Source organism: Carcharodon carcharias, chromosome 13 (genome assembly GCF_017639515.1).
Source record: "Carcharodon carcharias isolate sCarCar2 chromosome 13, sCarCar2.pri, whole genome shotgun sequence".
Taxonomy (NCBI): Eukaryota; Metazoa; Chordata; class Chondrichthyes; order Lamniformes; family Lamnidae; genus Carcharodon; species Carcharodon carcharias.
This window is the reverse complement of record NC_054479.1, coordinates 59,030,512-59,045,721: the sequence shown is the minus strand read 5'-3', so window position 1 is coordinate 59,045,721 and position 15,210 is coordinate 59,030,512. Positions and strand designations below refer to the sequence as shown.

General features: G+C 44.1%; 1 protein-coding gene across 1 annotated transcript in view; it reads right to left on the bottom strand.

The window, feature by feature from the left end:
* Positions 1 to 15,210, bottom strand: part of rsph14 (radial spoke head 14 homolog) — an 876,175-nt gene that overhangs the window by 31,808 nt on the left and 829,157 nt on the right. The window contains exon 4 of the mRNA XM_041203455.1: positions 784 to 1,009. Coding sequence (XP_041059389.1) covers positions 784 to 1,009 — 226 coding nt within the window. The remainder of the gene's footprint in view (positions 1 to 783; positions 1,010 to 15,210) is intronic.

The following is a 15,210-nucleotide window of genomic DNA, read 5'->3' as shown; positions in this document are numbered from 1 at the left end:
ATGGAGTTCAGAATGACAATCTACATTTTACAATGTCGTCCCCGCTGTGACAGGGCCATAAAATTCCGGCCGTTGTGTTCTTAGCTGAATTTTTCAACATGCATCGCTGCAGTGCAAGAAAGGAGACATTAAGGCTAAAACCACTGAAGAAAAAAAGATGTTTGGTTTCAGCAGTATAAAATGGTTTGTGAACAGGACATTATCCCCAAAATGAGAAACTCAACCACAAACTTCAAAAGTAAAGCACATGAAGTCACGTGAAGCTTCCAGAGACACCTTCACCAATCAGCTGTAGGGAGGCGAAAGAGAGAATGAGGAGGAGACAAACAGCAACAACTGCAATCAGAGCCTAAAGCATTTTAGATCAAGAGATGACGGTTGTGCATGCAGTTATGAGGGAGGCAGAGCTTTGGATCCCAAGGAAAATTGAGGAAAAGGGAAAAAAATGCGGCTAATGGGATGGTTCCTTCAGAGACCAGGCATAGACACAATGGACCAAATGGCCTCTTTCTGTACTGCTAAATTCTATCACTGTAGTTTCAACCTTATCTGGCTGGCAGCTGATGGGATTGGATTCCCTCCCCACTATTTTACTTTTTACTGACTTCAATGGAGAGTAAAATTGGACGGGGTGAAAACGGACAGCCAATCCAATCCTATAAATTTCTCACCAGGCAGGTTAGGTTAAAATTAGCACCTATTGTTTTATGGTATTTGGAGTAGGATTTTAACTGATGTCCAGTTAATTGATTGGGTATACAATGCAGAAAGCTGGTACTTTACCTGATGTTCATGAGAGCTTCTGCAGCTAGACTCCTCATGGCTGCAGAACTATGAGTGAGCTTGCTCTTCAGCACTGATATGCCCTCAGCGTCCAGGGCCTGCTTAGTGTCCACGAGCAAACAGAAGTGCAGAGTCTTCAATATCAACTCCTGAATCTCATCCAGCTCTGTGTGCAGCTTCATAATCAGGTCAGGAACCAGGCCAGCGTATACGATCGCAGTAGCACCTGAAGGAAGAGTTTTGTGCAAGTATTTAGGAGACATTGTAATAAGCTCTGTAATGAAGATAGTATTCCAGCTGTCACAGCAGTTCCTAATGTGGGTAGGGGGGAATGGGAATGAGCTACAGCTCACACTCCTGATCACTGGCCTGCTGGTCAACGTATGTACATAGATGTCGGATATGGGCTGGATACTAAGATTTTCGGTAATTCAGTTGTAAGGTGAGGCTACAGAGATTGGAGCACCCTGGAGAATAGGAGGTACAGAGGAGCCTGATAGGGGTGCTGGAAATGTTATGGCTAAAGATACAATGAGTGCTAATACTTTGTACATTATCATACACTATACAAAGTATGTGAAATCAAGTTCAGAGAGCAAAGGTGAACAAAGATGGTGGTGGGTGTGATTTTAGCATAGAGCTATAGCGCCTTAAACAGGAATAATTTTGTATTAAAGTTCTATATGACTCTGTTTTTATGTGGTATTGTGGTTTATGTTTTAATAGTGTCCCCCAGCCTGCCACCACCGCACCCCCACCCCCCTCTCCAAAAACACCAACTAGAGTGAAAGTGGAAGCTTTCTTCATTTTCTGGGTTACCAGTGTGGGTCAGATTCACAGAGACATCGCATCATCTCCAGACAAGGCCCCTGATCAGCAGGTTATCCAGGAATAATCAGGTTAAACTAGTTATGATGGGATTTGAACAAAATGTGAATGGTGAAGCATCAAGTCATTTTCTGCACTGAATGTACCACTGTAGATAGATTGGTGGTTTTTCATTTGGAACCTGGGGAGCAGGTGAGAGTACAGCACATTATATTATTCTATAATCTTTAGTTCAGTTTAGGTTGTATCTTAAGCTGACAGCCAAAGTTTTTGTGGGAGGAACACAAACATATTCATGTACGAACAGTACAACAGTTATAGAAATCTGTATCTTGCACATGATCAGAGTATGTAAGAAATACATGCAGAAGAATATGTAAATTCCTGTGGATTGATTTGATCTTTGTTGTTAAAAAAGTATTAGTTTTAACCATATCTTTCAATGTTTTCAGTTTTTGTGTAATGAGTCTCCTTGTAAAGACATTAGGCTATTAGTTTTAGCCTGAATGTAACAGTCTGATATTTACTGAGTTTGAGGGGCCTGGAAAGTCTGGTGGGCAGTAAAGTTTCATTGTTCATTCTGGAACACACTATTGCACTCACATTGCGCATCAGTGCAGGCCAGCAGTCAGCTGGAATTCGTAAGGGACCCAGAAGCAGAACTCTTCCCTCTGCCGACCAAAATAAAAATAAGTAAGCTATTAAGCCATATTGTAAGCAGCTTCCAGCCCGTCCCTTTAAGGCTATCTGGTTCGGCTGCTCAAGACCTGGCAGACTGGGCAGAGCCTGCATGGCACCTGCACCTGCACCTGAAAGCTGTAATGGGGGGCCTTGGGTGTTAAAGAGGGGATGGGTGAGTTGCTTCCCCATGTAATTTTCAATTGGTGTTCACTCACTTTTCAGGTGAGAAACAGGTAACCGAGAGTTGAAAATTGTCCCATGTTATTCTTGTAACTTTTGACAGACTGCCCTTCAGAATATTTTCTTCTGTCTCTAGGTGTGGGTTCAGCTATGACAGGCCTTGTGGGTCAATAGTTTGCCCATACTCATTGACTAAGTTCATCCATAAAATTTAGGGGCTTGTGCAAGGCTTCAGTACATAGATTCATATCCCTGTGTGAATCGCTACCTTCAGAATTGGAATCACCTCAAAGGAGAAAATTAAAAGTACATAAACAAAAACATTTCTGAAGGAATGAATGTTGCTTTTACAGAAAAATAGCACCTCGAAGGCTAGTAAGACACTCTCTCACGTTTAATTCGTTCTCATTTTCATTACAATTCAATAGTGTAGTTACAGAGACTCTTTCGGGCCATATCTGTTTGCTCACAAGTTAAATACTGCTCTTGAAACAATTGTCAAAGTTTAGTTTAAGGGTAATCTCCATTCAAATCCATTCAGTAGTGTATATGCACATCCAATCATGTCATAACACTCACCACTGGTCACATTCCACAATCAAATTACTTTTAAGCACTTTGGTGAGAAAGATCTGTTCTGCAAATCTTTATGCGGAGTAAGTATCGCTTGCATAGCAACTGCAAAATGGACACACTGTGCTGAATTATACCAAAATCCAGGAAGTCCCAGCGCGAGAACTAAAAGCAGGCCCCAAACCCACATGGTCAGGCAGTGGAACACAGACAGGGTTTCTTTGGTGTGACCAATTAAGAGACTACTGTAGGGACCACTGTCCAATTGAAGAAGGCAGCCTGCCTCTCAGAGGTGCTGGTCCAATCAGAGGCTCAGGAGCTTGGCCCTATCAGTGGACCAGCAGCTTGGCAACCTCAGTGGTACCACCGAAAGAGTTGGCCACTGCTGAGTCTGTGGAGAGAAGTAAGAGAGCACCTTCATATCAAGGCAACCTCAATAGCCAGATGTTTTTTATACTGCATCGGGTGCAGGCAGACCCCGGTGAGTGGATGGGTGAACCTTACAGCAGTGGCATTGGAGCCGCAGGTGGGGGCACACCCCGGGCTATAGATCAGCCATTAAGGAAAGCCCCACTTCCAGAACTTCCTGGGAGATCCCAAGGGTAAATGCTGGTGGGGGCAGACTGTCTATAAGTGAAGAGATGGTGACGGTGGGGAGGTGGGGGGAATGTGCCAAAGTATTGGTGTTTGTGGAACTGTACCTCAGCCAAGGTAGGCCCATTCAGGATAAGAGGGGAAGGAAAAGAGGAATGTTGGAAAAAACACAAAGTTCAAATCTTATAGAATAACAACATTCCATTGCACCTCATTGGACTTAAAGCTGTGAGACCCAGTGAAGAGTGTTGTTAAATTAAGTAATACTCACACAAAACATACCTCTATTAAAAACAGTAACCTACATACAGTATTTCTGTTTTGAAATATTAAAATGACAGGTTGCCAAATTGAATTTGAAGCAATTAATTTTGATAACCGCACTGTTGATGCTCCAGCAGTGAGGGGAGGGAAAGAACAGAAGCAACATTCAAGATTTTAATCAAAGCGTTTAAAATATTAATGCATCCATGTTGATAAGATGATGGTTTCTCTCTCTCTCTCTCGCTGTCTAATTCCTGTCACTCTGACTGCCTTGTATCAGTCTCTCTCTGTCTCTGACTTTACACAAGGAAGCTAGAGAAATTGGTTATCTGTTTGTCACTTTAATTAGAGATGCTGGAATGCCTAAGGATTGGTAAGTAGCCAACAAACCCTGAAAATAAGGTATGGGGATAAACTAAGAAACTGTAGCCAAATGTCTATTCTGCAGATGTTTCACAACGCACCCTGAAAGCGGGATTAAGGGTATACTTAAATTGGTGTATTACATAAAATCTACAGAACAGAAACAGGCCATTCAACCCAAATAGTCTACGCCAATGTTCATGCTCCACACAAACCTCTTCACATCTCTCTTCACCTAACCCGGTCAACAAAGCCTTTTATTCCATCCTCCTTCACGTGTTTTCCTAGCTTCACTTAAATGCATCCATACTTTTTGTCTAAACTACTCCTTGTGGTTGTGAGTTCATGACCAATGGTTTTGGTAAGTTTCTCCTGGATTCTGTATTGGATTTGTTAGTAACTGTCTTATATTTAGATCAATAGTAATATACTTCATTATAGTTTTAACTTATACTTACTGTGTGACCTCTGTAAACTTACACTCACAACATTTCATTTAATTGCTTCTAAACTTCAGTTCAAACTTTAAAAAAAAAATTCATTCATGGGGTGTGGCTGTTGCTGGCCGGGCCAGCATTTAGTGCCTGTCCCTTGCTGCCCTTGAGAAGGTGGTGGTAAGTTGCCTTCTTGAACCGCTGCAGTCCATGTGGTGTAGGTACCCCCGCAGTGCTGTTAGGGAGGGAGTTCCAGGATTTTGACCCAGTGACAGTGAAGGAACGGCGATATATTTCCAAGTCAGGATGGTGAGTGACTTGGAGGGGAACTTCTAGGTGGTGATGTTCCCATCTATCTGCTGCCCTTGTCCTTCTAGATGGTAGTGGTCGTGGGTTTGGAAGATGCTGTCAAAGAAGCCTTGGTGAATTCCTGCAGTGCATCTTGTAGATGGTACACACTGCTGCCACTGTGCATCGGAGGTGGAGGGAGTGAATGTTTGTGGATGTGTTGTCAATCAAGTAGGCTGCTTTGTCCTGGATGGTGTCAAGCTTCTTGAGTGTTGTGGGTGCTGCACTCATCCAGGAAAGTGGGGAGTATTCCATCACACTCCTGACTTGTGCCTTATGATGGTGGACAGGCTTTGGGGAGTCAGAAGGTGGGTTACCCATTGCACAATTCCTAGCCTCTGACCTGCTCTTGTAGCCACAGTATTTATATGGCTAGTCCGGTTCAGTTTCTGGTCAATGGTAACCCCCAGGGTGTTGAGAGTGGGGATTCAGTAATGGTAATGGCATTGAACATCAAGGGGCGATGGTTGGATTCTTTCTTATTGGAGATGGTCAATGCCTGACACCTGTGTGGCGCGAATGTTACTTACCACTTGTCAGCCCAAGCCTGGATATGGTCCAGGTCTTGCTGCATTTGGGCATGGACTGCTTCAGTATCTGAGGAGTCGTGAATGGTGCTGAACATTGTGCAATCGGTGAACATCCCCACTTCTGACCTTATGATGGAAGGAAGGTCATTGATGAAGCAGCTGAAGATGGTTGGGCCGAGGACACTACCCTGAGGAACACCTGCGGTGATGTCCTGGACCTGAGATGACTGACCTCCAACAACCACAATCATCTTCCTTTTTGCTAGGTTTGACTCCAACCAGTGGAGAGTTTTCCTCTGATTCCCATTGACTCCAGTTTTGCTAGGGCTCCTTGATGTCACACTCTGTCAAATGCAGCCTTGATGTCAAGGGCAGTCACTCTCATCTCACCCCTGGAGTTCAGCTCTCTTGTCCATGTTTGAACCAAGGCTGTAATTGGGTAAGGAGCTGAGTATCCCTGGCGGAACCCAAATTGAGCATCAGTGAGCAGGTTATTGCTAAGCAAGTGCAGCTTGATAGCACTGTCAACGACCCCTTCCATCATTTTACTGATGATGGAGAGTAGATTGACGGGGCGGTAATTGGTTGGGTTGGATTTGTCCTGCTTTTCGTGTACAGGACATACCTGGGCAATTTTCCACATAGCCAGACAGATGCCAGTGTTGTAGCTGTATTGGAACAGCTTGGCTAGGGGTGCGGCAAGTTCTGGAGCACAAGTCTTCAGTACTATTGCCGGAATTTTGTCAGGGCCCATAGCCTTTGCAGTATCCAGTGCCTTCAGCCGTTTCTTGATATCATGTGGAGGAAATTGAATTGGCTGAAGCCTGGCATCTGTGATGCTGGGGACCTCCGAAGGAGGCTGAGATGGATCATCCACTCGGCACTTCTGGCTGAAGATTGTTGCAAATGCTTCAGCCTTATCTTTTGCACTGATGTGCTAGGCTTCTTCATCATTGAGGATGGGGATATTTGTGGAGTCACCTCCTCCAGTGAGTTGTTTAATTGTCCACCACCATTCATGACTGGATGTGGCAGGACCACAGAACTTAGATCTGATCCATTGGTTGTGGGATCACATAGCCCTGTCTATCACTTGCTGCTTATGCTGGTTGGCATGCAAGTGGTCCTGTGTTACAGCTTCACCAGGTTGACACCTCATTTTAAGGTATGCCTGGTGCTGCTCCTGGCATGCCCTCCTGCACTCTTCATTAAACCAGGGTTGATCCCCTGGCTTGATGGTAATGGCAGAGTGGGGGATATGCCGGGCTATGAGGTTACAGATTGTGTCCGAGTATAATTCTGCTGCTGCTGATGGCCCACAGTGCCTCATGGATGCCAAGTCTTGAGTTGTTAGATCTGTTCAAAATCTATTCCATTTAGCATGGTGATAGTGCCACACAACATGATGGAGGATATCCTCAATGTGAAGGCGGGACTTTGTCCCTACAATGACACTGCAGTTGTCACTCCTACCGATAGTGTATGGACAGATGTATCTGCAGCAGGCAGGTTGGTGAGGATGAAGTCAAGTATGTTTTTCCCTCACCACCTGTCACAGACCCATTTAAGGGTTGGCCAGCTCAGTCAGAAGTGGTGCTACCGAGCCACTCCTGGTCCCCACCCAGAGTATATTCTGCACCCTTGCCACCCTCAATGCTTCCTCCAAGTGGTTTTCAATATGGAGGAGTACTGATTCATCAGCTGAGGGAGGGCGGTACGTGGTAATCAGCAGGACGCTTCCTTGCCCACGTTTGACCTGATGCTATGAGACTTCATGGGATCCAGAGTCGATGTTGAGGACTCCCAGGGAAACTGCCTCCCAACTATATACCAGTGTGCCACCACCTCTGCTGGGTTTGTCCCTCGTTGGGATGGGATATAGTCAGGGGTGGTGAAGGTGTTGGCTGGGACATTATCTGTAAGGAATGATTCCGTGAGGATGACTATGTCAGGCTGCTGTTTGACTAGTCTGTGAGATAGCTCTCCCAATTTTGGCACTAGCCCCCAGCTGTTAGTCAGGAGGTCTTTGCAGGGTCAACAGGGCTTAGATTACCATTGTCATCCCTGGTGCCTAGGTTGTTGCAGGGTCCGTTCAGTTTCATTCCTTTTTTGTCACTTGTAGCAGTTTGTTACAATGGTTTGCTAGGCCATTTCATTGCTGTGTGTGGATCTGGAATCACATGGAGGCCAGGCAGATTTCCTTCCCTAAAGGGCATTAGTGAACCAGATAGGTTTTTACAACAATCATTCCATGGTTATTGTTAGACTTTTAGTTCCAGATTTTTACTTAATTCAAATTGCACCATCTGTCATGGCAGGATTTGAACCCCGATCCCCAGAGCATTACGCTGGGTCTCTGGATCACTAGTCCAGCAACAATACCACTATGCCATCACTTCCCCATCATGAGTTCACGGTCACTCCCTTTCAAAGTCTTCCTGTGCTAATTCTATTCCATTATCCATCACAAATTCCATTACATTTCATCTAATATCTGGTATTTGCTAGTATTAAATTTAACTTGGCCTTTGTCTGACCAATGGCAGCACAGATCTAAAACCTTCAGCAATACTTTCAACAGTATCCTTTGTTCATTCTACACTGCCTATTTCAGTATAGGCTGCAAAGTTCAGAAGCTTATAATTGGCTTATGTGACCAGGTCATTTATTTAGATAAAAAATAACACAGGTTCAAGCATTGACCTTGCAACACTCCATTAAGTTTAACATGTACACCTCCTCACTGATTTAAATATTCATTGATATCACAATTGTATTGCATGCAATTCCATCAAAGTAATTGGATTGCGAACCTATTCCTTTCCCCCAAGTGGACCTTTCTGAAAGATAAACATTAAGTTAATTAAGTTATTTCCACTTTCCTTTTAATTTTTATTTCTTCATTCACTGGATGTGGGCACTTTTGGCAAGGCCAGCATTTACTGCCAGTCCATAATTGCCCTTCAGAAGGTGGTGGTGAGCTGCTTCCCTGAACCGCTACAGTCCATGTGGTGTATACATCCAGAGTGCCCAGAGTGCCGTCAGGAAGGGAGTTCCAGGATTTTGACCCAGCAACAGCGAAGGAATGGTGAAATAGTTCCAAGCCAGAATGGCAAGTGGTTTGGAGGGGAACTTGCAGGAGGCAATGTTCCCATGTGACTGATGCCCTTATCCTTTTAGGCAGTAGAGATTTTAGGCTTGGGAGGTGCTGTCAAAGAAGCCTTGGTGAGTTGCTGCAGGGCATCTTTTATATGATACACACCGCTGCCTCTGTGTGCAAATGGTGGAGGAGTGGATGTTTAAGGTGGCGGATGGATTAACAATCAAGCGGGCTGCTTTGTCCTGGATCTGATGGGTTGCGTCCTAGGATTTTAAAGGAAGTAGCTACAGAGATAGTGGATGCACTGTTAGTCATCTTCCAAGAATCCTTAGATTCTGGAAAAGTCCCAGAGAATTGGAGAATGGCCAATGTAACACCCTTATTCAAAAATGGAGAGAGAGACAAAAATCAGGTAACTATAGGCCAGTTAACTTAACATCTGTCATTAGGAAAATGTTGGGGTCTATAATAAAGGATGTAATAGCAGAGCATTTAGAAATACATAACCTAATCAAGCAGAATCAGCATGCCTTCATGAAGGGGAAATCATGCCTAACAAATTTATTAGGATTCTTTGAGGAGGTAACAAGCAGGAGGGATAAAGAGGAACCAGTAGATGTAATATATTTGGATTTCCAAAAGGCATTTGATAAGGTACTGCACATAAGGTTACTTAATAAGATAAGAGCCCATGGTGTTGGAGGAAGTATATTAGCAAGGATAGAGGATTGGCTAACTATTAGAAGGCAGAGAGTTGGGATAAGGGGGGCATTTTCAGGATGGCAACCTGTAACTAGTGGAGTGCCTCAGGGTTTAGTGCTGGGGCCTCAATTATTGACAATATATATTAATGACTTAGATGCGTGAAGCAAATGTATTATCGCCAAATTTGCGGATGACACAAAAATAGGTGGGAGGGCAAGTGGTGAGGATGACACAAAGAGTCTACAGAGAGATAAAGACAGGTTAAGTGAGTGAGCAAAAACTTGGCAGATGGAATATAATGTGGGAAAATGTGAGGTTATGCACTTTGGCAGGAAGAATAGAGGAGCTGAATATTATTTAAATAGAGAAAGACTGCAGAAGGCTGCAGCAGAATGGGATTTGGGAGTCCTTGTGCATGAATCCAAAAAAGCTAACACACAAGTTCAGCAGGTAATAGGGAAGGCAAATGAAATGTGGGCCTTTATTTCAAAGGGAATGGAGAATAAAAATAGGGAAGTCTTGCTAAAACTATACAAGACACTAGTTAGACCACACCTAGAGTACTGTGAACAATTTTGTTCCCCTTATTTAAGGAAAGATATACTGGCATTGGAGGCAGTCCAGAGAAGGTTCACCAGGTTGATCCCGGGCAAGGAGGGATTTTCTTATGAGGAGAGGTTGAGTAGGTTGGGCCTGTATTCGTTGGAGTTTAGAAGAATGAGAGGCGACCTTATTGAAACATATAAGATTCTTAGGGGGCTTGACAGGGTAGATGCTGAGAGGTTGTTTCCCTTTGTAGAAGTGTCTAGGGCCAGAGGGCATGATCTCAGAGTAAGGGGCACCCATTTAAACAGAGATGAGGAGGAATTTCTTCTTTCAGAGGGTAGACAATCTGTGGAATTCTTTACCACAGAGGGCTGTAGAGGTTGGGTCGTTAAGTATAATCAAGGCTGAGATAGACAGATTTTTAATCAGTAAAGCAATCAAGAGTTATGGGTAAAGTCAGAAAAGTGGAGTTGAGGATTATCAGATCAGCTATGATCTCGTTGAATGGCAGAGCAGACTCGATGGGCTGAATGGCCTACTTCTGCTCCTCCGTCTTATGATCTTATGGATGGTGTCGAGCTTCTTGAATGTTGTTGGAGCTGCACTCATCCAGGCAAGTGGAGAGTATTCCACTACACTCCTGACTTGTGCCTTTTAGATGGTGGACAGGCTTTGGGGAGTCAGGAGGTGAATCATTCACCTGTCATTTTCAATTTTAAAAGGCTTAACGGTGTGGTAAGAGGCAATCAGCACAGATTTATAGGAGGAAGGCATCGCCTAATAAACTTACAGGAACTGTTTGAGGCAATGATGGTCCATGTTGACAATGGTCTTCTGTGCATGTGACCAGGCCTAACTAATTTCAGCTGCTGACCATCTCCCCATCATAAAATCAGAACTGGAGTAGATGCTGATTGCATTACATTAAGTTCCACTCACAATTACTCAGATAATGAAGCTGAATATCATTTCAATAGAGAAAGACTGCAGAAGGCTGCAGCAGAATGGGATTTGGGAGTCCTTGTGCATGAATCCAAAAAAGCTAACACACAAGTTCAGCAGGTAATAGGGAAGGCCCACATACAGGCTTCAAATGATAACTGGCAGGTAACATTCATGACACCCAAGTGCCAATAATAACTGTCTCCAGCAAGAAACAGTGTAACTACCTCCTGTGACATTCAATGGCTTCCCTATTTTCAAATCCAAGCCCATGCCTCTCCCCCACAACCCCCCAATTCCATTCCAGCCAACATCCTGGTGGCTGCTTTTGGCCAGAACTCAACTACAGCTGCATAAATGCCTTAGGTCGTAAAGCAGGTCATAGGCTGGGAATCCTGCGGCAAGTAACTCATCTCCCGACTCTCCAAAGCCTGTCCACTGTCCACAAGGCACAAGCCAGGAATGTGTTGGAAGACCCTCCACTTGCCTGGATGAGTGTACCTCCCACAACACTCAAGAAGCTTGACACCATCCAAGACAAAACAGCCTGCTTGTTGGCACCCCATACCACCTTAATACATTCACTCCCTTCACCACCAATAGCAGCCTCCAGGATGTTGACTGGACTGGGGGAAATGGGGTTAAAGAGGATGGGAGAGGGGTTGGGTTGGATTTAAATATAGGGAAGCGATTGAATGTCATGGGAGATAGTTAGACTGTTTCTTGCTGGAGACAGTCATTGCCTGGCATGGGTGGCATGAATGTTACTTGCCAATTATCAGCTGAAGCCTGTATGTTATTTAGGTCTTGCAGCATGTGCTTATGCCTGCAGTGTGCACCATCTAGATAACGCACAGCAGCAATTGATCAAATCTTCAGTAGCATCTTCCATATCTGGGGCCTCCACCCACCTGGAAGGACAAAGGGCACACAGGAACACCATCACCTCCAAATCATAGCTTATCCCAGCTTAGAAATAAAATTAAGGGAAAAGGGGTGGTGATTGAATGGGGTCAATTTTTGGGACCAGACAGGTCAAATGCAAATTTTCTGGGTTTTTATGGGATGTGGGCGTTGCTGGCTAGGCCAGCATTTAGTACACATTCCTAAATGCCCTTGAGAAGGTGGTGCTGAGCTGCCTTCTTGAACTGCTGCAGTCCATATGTTGTCGGTGCATCCACAGTGCTGTTAGGGAGGAAGTTCCAGGATTTTGGCCCATGGTTATGCTTTTTCCTATGAGAATATGTATATAAGGTGAAAACTGATAATCAATTTGAGATTCGGGGCAATATAGCTTTAAGCCCATCACTGACTCTCAGCAGAATTCTGGTGTTCAACTTCCTGATCAGACAGGTGAATGGCTCACTCACCTGACTGTAGAGGACTGTTAGACTTTCATTTTTGCAAATGGTTGTTTACAGAGTTCTAAACCTGGTTTAATTAAACAGTTGTTCCAAGTCACTGATGCATCAAATTAATGGTTTGGCAAATATTTACCTCAGCGTCTCCTGCAGCAAGTGACAGTACGCCTGCATGGACTGTTGATTTGTGATGATAGCATTGAATTCTCAAGTCCAAAGTTACTATGGATTTTCTGAGCCAGGCCAACAATTAAACATGCAGCCCAGTTCAAAATCTAACATTCAGCTGATAATCCTGCCACTTGCTGAGTTCTGCTAACATCTATCTATTTGATCTGTAAACACCAACCCGTGTTTGAAGCCTAGATTTCACAATATTACACCTTCTTTGATTTGTGTTTTTGCAAGAGTGCTAGATAACCATAGGTTTCATTTTAATTAAATCTTGTCAGAACTGCAACGGAACGTTAAGCAAACAGGGTTTCTGGGCAATAGTCCAGATATTTGGCCGTGCAGTTTGAAGCTTGAAGGCTCACGATTAACGGCCTTTTATCTTCCAAGGGCCCCTTGTACCGTGGGACTGATCATCTGCCCTGTGCTTAGTGAGCTGATTTTCAGCACTCTCATGCTGTGGGCACCTTATTAGCAAAGCAAGTGGTGGATGGTATGGAAACAGATTAGTCAAGGGTCCTAGTTCCTGATCACAGCCCTTTGACTCTCACTAGTAAGAAGCATGTGTTCATGTGGGCTGGACATGACTGCCCCCAAGATTGAATAGCTCACAGGTGTGATGCAGGCAATTTCCCAATCAGCCACTGTGACTTCAGGGGAAGGTCAGAGGAAACCCTTTTTCCTTGGTTTATCAGTAGTTTCTGCCAGAGTTACAGCAGGTGATTGGGCGCTCCACCTCTCCAGACACACCTCAGCTCCACTTAAAATCTGAAATTGTTTGTCCAAAAAAGTATTAAAGTGAGACACCACTTGGTGATTTCAAGGAAACAAAATGTTGGATGCCACTAGGCTGCATCTGAAAAGGGAAAGGTTTATTTAATGTTTCATGAGTACTCATTCATCACAACAGGACTGACCAGAAAAATAGGCAGATCAGGCCACTAATTCAGATTCAGCAGATAAAAGCAAAATACTGCGGATGCTGGAAATCTGAAACAAAAACAAAAATTGCTGGAAAAACTCAGCAGGTCTGACAGCATCTGTGGAGAAAGACAAAGCTAATGTTTTGAGTCCGCATGACTCTTCTTCAGATTCAGCAGAGTTCAGTGGAATGGATTTGAAGTTAAAAACTAATTTAAACAATTAAATGAGCTGCCCGACCAACATTAAGGTTGGCGGGCAGGCGAAGAACCCAGGCGGGCTTAGCATTTTTCATGGAACCTCATCCACGGGCGGGATAAGGTTTCATGAAGTGTTTAAAAATTCAATAAATTTTTAAAAAAATCATTGATATGTCCCAGCTCAGGTTACGCTGTCTCATGAGGGGACATATTTTAAAAGTTTTCAAATACTTTATTTAGAAATTTTAAACTTGCTGTGCCTCAGGAAGATTTCTGCGTTCTTTCGCTCACATCCAAAAGAGCGCACTCCCGACTCAGGGACTCCCCCCTAGCCCACACAGCGAGCGTCACACTGGGCAGGTCTTAATTGGCCCCCTGGATTGTGGGAGTTGATCGGGTTCATGCTCACTCCTGCCCGCCCCCGCACAACCCCCCCCAACTGGGGTCAAAATTCAGCCCTATGTTCCTACATTGTTCCGAAATGCTGACTTTATTAACAAAGGGGTCTAATTGGTTTAAAATATCCTAAACAGAATTTAAAATGGAAGATTTAAAAGATTCTTTACAATTGAAAGCTCACCTCAGTGAGGCATGTATTGCTAAGTCACAGAGGCATGATGGTATAGAATAAGGTCATTCAGCCATTGAGGCCATGGCTCTAAAATGGAAGGGAAAGCAATGGATTATTAGTAGGTGACAGTTGATAGGCAGGAGGTCTGGCTGTGAAGTGGGTAGAGTCCCTGCCTCTGAGACAGAAGTCCCCACTGGGACTTAATGCCCAAGGAAGGTGTATTCATAACGCAGGTAAACAGGTTGAGTATCAACCTATAAATCCTTCCAATGTGCCTATGGCAAGTGGTGAGAGTGGGAGAGTCTCTTGGTCAGCCAGAACCTGCAGAAGACAATGGCAAGCCACTGCAGTACCTTGCCAAGCATAACCATGGACCAACACTTGGAAGTTCATGGGTGTCAATGCCCTCTTAGGGCATGGTACCTGAAGAGAGCGAGAGAGAGAGAGAGAGACAGTTGATAAGGCACATTTACCTTGTGTCATATCTGCCCATTACCTCAAAATAAATGCCCTGAGATTGTGGTAATTAGCCATAGTCCACAAAGGAGCATTGGTATTTCTCTCCATTACGAGATGCAATTGGTTATATATAGCTTGAGGGGCAGCACTCCATTAGCAGGGACAAGGTGAGGAGGTAGACTTCCAAGACCTACTACAGCTGGTACAGGGTTTGAACATGTGCTATTGGCATCATTCTGCATCACACTCTCACCATCTAGCTAACCTGCCTGCCCACCTGTTTGAGATTTGTAGCCAATGGAAGCACACACCCTGGATCCTGATGGATCCTCCATCTTGTTGCTGGATGAGATGCCTCCGGCTCTGGCCTGGAAAATCATGTGAAGCCCCTTCAATCAATCAGCTTGCTTCATGGTCTGATGGAAAATGACATCTTGATAGAATATACTGATGCAAGGGAGCAATGCAGCGCTTAATTTCCTGGGTTATTGTGTGTATCATGACTTTCTTTAAATAAATTAATTACATCTTAGTGCTAAAGCAAATACTGACAACAACCAGCAACAATATAAATAAAGAGAAAGATCATTCCTAGAATTCCTAGAAAGGTAATCCATTCGTTCAATTATTTTCAATTTTATTCTCAGTCAATTTTT